The sequence below is a fragment of the Lupinus angustifolius genome, chromosome LG13 (assembly GCF_001865875.1).
Source record: "Lupinus angustifolius cultivar Tanjil chromosome LG13, LupAngTanjil_v1.0, whole genome shotgun sequence".
In the NCBI taxonomy this organism is placed as follows: Eukaryota; Viridiplantae; Streptophyta; class Magnoliopsida; order Fabales; family Fabaceae; genus Lupinus; species Lupinus angustifolius.
Genome location: NC_032021.1, coordinates 5493734 through 5500634, shown reverse-complemented (window position 1 = coordinate 5500634; position 6901 = coordinate 5493734). Strand labels below are relative to the sequence as shown.

The 6901-nt window shown below is 34.1% G+C and overlaps 1 protein-coding gene across 2 annotated transcripts; it reads right to left on the bottom strand.

Moving 5' to 3' along the window:
* LOC109325043 (hydroxyproline O-arabinosyltransferase 3-like) lies at positions 2175 to 5715 on the bottom strand. 2 transcript variants are annotated; one of them, XM_019557186.1, is made up of 4 exons: positions 5559 to 5715; positions 4157 to 4631; positions 2698 to 2765; positions 2175 to 2617 (listed from the first exon to the last, which is right to left on the bottom strand). In XM_019557186.1, exons 2-4 carry the CDS (start codon positions 4550 to 4552, stop codon positions 2425 to 2427), a joined length of 657 nt encoding a protein of 218 aa, XP_019412731.1. In that variant the 5' UTR covers positions 4553 to 4631; positions 5559 to 5715; the 3' UTR covers positions 2175 to 2424. The 2 variants fall into 2 exon arrangements, with proteins under 2 accessions (XP_019412731.1, XP_019412732.1); XM_019557187.1 differs by lacking the exon at positions 5559 to 5715 and having other exon boundaries at positions 4157 to 4932.

The following is a 6901-nucleotide window of genomic DNA, read 5'->3' as shown; positions in this document are numbered from 1 at the left end:
CTTTTCCTTTTATAAGATGCAGTAAAAATGTTGACCCTTATGAAATATGTTACCTAGCTAAACAAAGAAAATTGCCATATTCTGCTAGCATTACAAAATCTATTACTGCATTTGAATTGATTCATATTGATATATGGGGTCCCATGTCCACTATTTCCACCTTTGGACATAGATATTTTCTTACCATCGTTGATGACAAAACTAGATTTACTTGGGCCTTTTTTATGAAACAAAAATCTGACTCAAGCCCAACTTGTTAAAGAATTCATCTCTTATGTTGATACTCAATTTAATTTGAGAGTTAAAGCCATTAGAAGTGATAATGGTAAGGAATTTATTATGCGTGATTTCTATCTATCAAAAGGAATATAACATCAAACCACTTGTGTTGAAACACAACAACAAAATGGTGTGGTTGAAAGAAAGCACCAACACATACTAAGTGTCACTAGATCCCTTACTTTTCAATCTGGTTTGCCTCACTGTTTTTGGAATTATGCTGTGTCACATGCTATACACTTGATTAATAGGCAGCCCTCTACTTACTTGTGTAATAAGTCACCCTATGAGGAACTCTATCACACCTTGCCTGATATTGAAAACCTGAAAGTTTTTGGCTCCATGTGTTATGCTTCAACTTTAGTCTCACATAGGAGAAAACTAGATCCTAGATCCTAGATCGAGAAGATGTGTGTTTCTAGGATTTAAGCATGGCACTAAAGGATACATACTCTTAGATGCCAAAACAAATGAAGTCTTCCTCTATAGAAATGTGTCATTCTTTGAACAAATTTTTCCCTTCCTCAACAATACAGGGAACACTGATATAAATGATATGCCACTCTCATCCTTCCTATTAATGGGGCAAACATACTATCCTGTCCCATACCAGAACATGATGCCTCACCTATCCATGATACCTCACCTGTCCCTATGCCAATCCTTCACACTCAACCTGATCCCATACCAACTCTGCACACTCAACCTGAGCCTATTCCTGATATTCCTGATTCCAACCATGCCAATAGACATTCACAAAGGATCAAAAGAACTCCTAATTACCTAAGAGACTATCACTGCAGCATGGTTCATGGACCTAACATTCAGACACCTCATATAAAATACCCCATCAACAAAGCCCTTACATATAATCATCTATCTCAAAGACATAAGAACTTTTCTCTTGCTATATCCATCAGCCAAACCCCTCATCACTATGCAGAAGCCATCAAACATGAATGTTGGCAAAATGCTATCCAGGCAGAATTGGAAGCTCTAGCAAATACAATACCCGAACATTGACCACCCTACCTAATAATAAAAGGGCCATAGGGTGTAAGTGGGTCTTTAAAATCAAACATAATCCTGATGGTTCCATAGAGAGACACAATGCCAGATTAGTGGCAAAAGGTTTTAACCAAACTGAGGGTGTTGATTACATGGACACCTTTAGTCCAGTGGTGAAGATGACAACCATAAGAGTCCTCTTATGCCTAGCTGCCCTGTTTAATTGGCATATGCATCAATTAGACATAAACACGGCTTTCTTACATGGAGATCTCAAAGAAGAAGTTTATATGAAGATCCCTCAAAGTCTACACAACAATGATCCCAAGCTGGTATTCAAACTTGAGAAGTCAATATATGGTCTGAAGCAGGCAAGCAGACAGTGGCATGAGAAGCTAACAAGCACCTTGATTCAAATAGGTTATGTAAAATCCTCCTCTAATTATTCTCTGTTTACTAAGAACACTGACACAGGCTTCACAGACATTCTAGTTTATGTGGATGATTTGATCTTAGCAGGTAATGATATACAACAGATAATTCACACCAAGGGAATCCTCAACAATAAATTCAGCATCAAAGATATTGGTGAACTCAAGTTCTTCTTAGGAATGGAAGTTGCAAGAAGTGCTCATGGGATATCTCTCTATCAAAGGAAATACACCTTGGATCTCCTACAAGAAACAGGGTTCCAAGGAGCCAAACCAGCATCAACTCCAATGGAATACAATACAAGACTCCATTCTAAATCAGGAAACACTCTTGAAGATTCTACAGCTTATAGGAGGCTCATAGGAAGGCTTCTTTACTTAACACATACCAGGCCAGATATCTCATTCGCAGTTGGTTTTTTAAGCCAATACCTTTCTAATCCTACTGATCTGCATCACAAAGCAGCAACAAGGATCCTGAGATACCTCAAGAATTCACCAGGGCAAGGAATTTTTTTTCCAAGTAACAACACCACTGAAATAAAAGGTTACTCTGATTCAGATTGGGCATCCTGCTTGGACACAAGGAAGTCAGTAACAGGATGGTGCTTCTTCTTAGGGACGGCTTTGATTTCATGGAAAAGTAAAAGGCAAAACACCATTTCCAGATCTTCCTCCGAAGCCGAATACAGGACAATTGCCATGGTCACTTGTGAAGCACAATGGTTGATCTATTTGTACAGAGACCTTGGCATTCCACATCCAACTCCAATAAGCATATTCTGTGACAACAATTCGGCTCTTCAAATTGCAGCAAATATTGACTTCGGCTCTTCAATTCGGCTAGATTTGGGAGAGGACGTAAGAATATGTGATCAGGCTCTGCCATTAACACATATCTGCATCAAAACAGAGGAAGTAAGTCAATTTTTTTGAATTATAAAATGAAAGATAGATCACTTGATATGAGAGATCTAACTCTTCTTCTATAGTAGCCTTTTCCAGCCATTGAATAAAGGCCCATGGTCTATTCAGGACAACGTATCCCTGCAAACAAAAACAGACCAAGCAATATGTTACAAAACATTTACATCGCTTTGACTGCAGAAAGCCAAAAATGAATAAATACATAACTGTCCAAACAGGTATATGGAAATTAGATACAAAGGTAGAGGAGGAAATTCAACTAGTGATAATTAATCAAAACATCATTAACAAAAAGATACATGAGAGGAATACAAAATGTCCACATACAAGAAAAAATAAATTCAAATTAAGGCAATCCACATTTATTTGGTAGTGTTTGGCAAGTAGCAGAACATATTGGAATAAACAGATTGTGGTGCTGTTTTGTTCTCTTTGGTTCCACCTCTTTTACTGGAACCAAAATGTATCACCTTTTAATTTATATCCTGTTTTCTTCTGTTTACAAAATGCACCAAGCATAGAATAGAACTCTATGTTAATTTCATATCGTTCTACTTCTAGCATGTCTAACAAAAGCTACATTTGTAAAAATATGATAATCCTATTTTTTGGAGAAAAAAATATATTTGCCCCAGCGAACATTTGAGAACTAAACTTTGAAGTTCTAAGCCTCAAATAAATTCATCTTCAAAAGAAAAAGTGAAAACACTTTGAAACTTCAATTTCTTATTAGGGTATTAGAAGTTTAAGCATGCCAACCTATTCCAAACTGAATAGTTTTTCTGTAAAAAGGCAAAGTACTATATATTTAAGTTACATTTACATCAAGAGGGGATATCCTCTCAACTCTACACAAAGCAAAAAATATGAAACCTTTCTCCTATGACTTTAGTTCTTCTACCTATACCTATTAACAACCATTTTCATCTAATATTAAGCCCATATATGATCCATCACTTCTCATCCATCTAATATCATCATTTAAATATTCCTACAACACCAAATCATTTTTATTTCATTTCACCACAGGACTCCATAACAGAGTTCATTATATATGATAAAATGTGAGAAAGAGCAAGAAAGTAATGAGAGAGAACAATTGAGAAGAAAGTAACTGTCATTAACTAATCTGAGATCTGAATCAAATCTCAAATGTTTTTTTTACAAGTTCTAGAGAATTTAGAAGTTAAGCCTAGCAGTTACTAACAGAATGTACTGACAGAATTACTACTGTCATAAGTAATAACTACTAACTAGTAAGGAACTCAACACCATCTCATACACTAAGTCCGAACCCCATTACTTTTGTTCTGACTAGTAAAAATGTTTTTTTTTTAATGCGAAGAGATACACAGATTTACGGACACAAGCATGTACAGCAATGGACTTTAACAACCAAGCTGAATCAATTTAAAAGCAACTACAATATTACTAAGTCGATAAGCTGGGGGTAAGGAAATAAAGGTAAATGTACATGAAAACAGAAAAATTGAAAGCTACAGTAAAGTCACCTGGTCCTGGCCCACTGGAAGAGGATCAACCACAACAGTAGGAATTTCATCCATCAAGTTGTCTGGTTTTCCAGAATGTAAAATTCTAGTGAATCCTCCCATCTCTGACCCAGGCAAGTTCTTTTGTCTTGTATACCAGTAATACATGATGCGGCATTGCCATTTGCTATATGGAGCATCAGAAGCAGTTACGGCAACATGAAAAGGCGCTTTGGATCTCTTCCGATTCTTTACATGTGAAGGCATCTCAATAATGGGGTCAACAAATAACGTTCTGTCATCAATAGCCACACTTTCTGAAGATCCATAATGGATTATCATTGTTACCAGATTATATGTGGCAAAGGCAGAACCAAGAACCAAAAGAATTATAACTAATGGTGAAGCTCGTGCCATGGCCTTCCTATTACAGAGAAATATTAAAATATCATGGGCTTGAATCTCATTCCGTTCTTGATAGAGCAAATTCTCTACTCTGTGAAAATAGTAAACAACTAGCAGTTAGTTACAGTATGAATTTCTCATCTCTTCAACCGAAGAACTTAACGAAATCTCGTTCAGCAAATCCCTAATTGAACTAAAAAAAGTTTCAGAACAAATCAGAGTGAACAGCAACATAGTCTTCTCCCACTAGTGGAGTGTGGTACATGATTCTAGAGCCGTTTAGGAGAATATAATCAAAGTTTGTGTTAAAACTATAATCAAGCACGAGGCTTCAAGTTGGAGACTGTACCACCTAATGCAGTCACAATATTATGATTGCAATCTGGCTCCGAATCAAAGTGATGTGGCTGGAACAAGCCACATTGGGTTCAAAAATAAATTTTCAATCACAAAAAATTTCATGCAACCAAAATGCTCGAAATCGTGATAGCAACCACAATTAATGACTTCTGAAATGAACACATCGATTAAACTATACATCTGTTCTATACCAAAAGGTAATTACATTATAGAATATAGAGAATGTTAAATATTCCCGAACATGATCATAATCAATGATTTGAGAAACTCACATTAAACTTTTGTTCTTAACAGTCAACAATAAGAATCAACCGATTTTAAACCAACAAAATGGAACACATTACACACTAATGAAGCAGGAAGGAAACAAATAATCTAAGCAATGCCCCATCTTAAAACAAAAAATGAATCAGTGAAACACATGTGAGTAAAAAAATAACTTCCGGAAACACAAAAAACAAGGGGAAAAGAATAAATTTTATTAACATATTATATACGTAAAGTAAGAAATAGTGAAAGAGACAGAGAAAGAACCAAACTTTCATAATTGGTTACACATTGTATTTAATTTCTTCTGATTTCAAAACTGCACTACAATTGCATCAAAATATAAAAAAACAATAAAGAGGGAAATTCAGAACATGAATAAAGAAGGAACCTTTGGTTGTTAGAGAGAGACTAAAAAAGATTCCTTCTCCTACAATGATTTTTTGATTGAAACCAATAAGACAGAGTAGAATTGTACTTTGCAGTATTCTTCTGTGGGTAGTGAGATAGTTAATAAAAGCTATTTATTCTTTCTATTACTTTTGACTAAACATTCAATTTTTCTTCTTTAAAATTGTATAGAAAATTGGAAAATTCAAATGGATATTGGAGTATGAAATGTGTCCTTTAAGGTATAAAATATAAATGCATCATATTAAAGTTGAAAGGACAAAGGATGAGGGATAATTTGCATGAATTTATAAAATTAAATAATAATATTTGACTCGGATATGGTTTCATAATAACTTTTATAGTTTTACAAGGATATTAGGATTTTTTTACTGAATTCAGAGGATTTTAGTAATCTCAATTTGAAATAAGTGTTTTGGATCATTTCCTAATCAAAATAAATTTTCCAAAAAAAATAAGAGTGTTGTGATAATTGTTAAATAAAAAATTTCTATAAAAGTTAGTGGTTTTTTAAATGAATAAACCCTACTAGATAATAAGAATTATCATTTCTTTAAAATGAATAAATTATATTGGGTAACAAATTATATGAGTGTTTTAAAAATAAATAAATCATATCACATAATAAGAATTATCATTCGTTTTAAATACGAGATAAGAATTATATCTGCTTTTTGAAAGAGTAATAACAATATTTATGAGTATTCTTTTCAAATGTGACATAATCTTTATCTCAAAGCCTTTCCAATTATAAATATACCTTTAAACCTGCGCTTGAAAAACAACATTATATGCATAATATAGCACATAAAAAAACACGAAAAAACTATCTCTCAATACGAATGGCGTCATGCTAATATCAGCGTCTACTACATGTGTTACAAATGTTGCATTGTGTTGCCTCATTGCACTATTGTGCTTCTGAAATGGAAAATAGTCAAACGATGTCATTATAACCGACCTACGAAGTTTTGATGAAGACAAGATGTTACACGGAAGCTTGATGACTTGGACATCTCAACAAACAACATACCAAGAGCTCAAGGTTATTGTCATAGAATCTATGATTGTTTTTTTACATTCTAGAATCCTAAGATGATTGCCTAGTATTGAGTTTTAGGATAGGTAAACCCAAGATGGGAGTGTCTCACAAAGAGTTTAAAATAAAAAATTCACATAAAATGAGGCATAACATCAACATATAAATATATGATAATTAACACTCATGCATTTGCATTTAGCATACATGATTTTATGCATAAAGGTTTAATCATTTCTAAAATCATGATTGCATGATCATTCATCATATAGGGTGTTTACCAT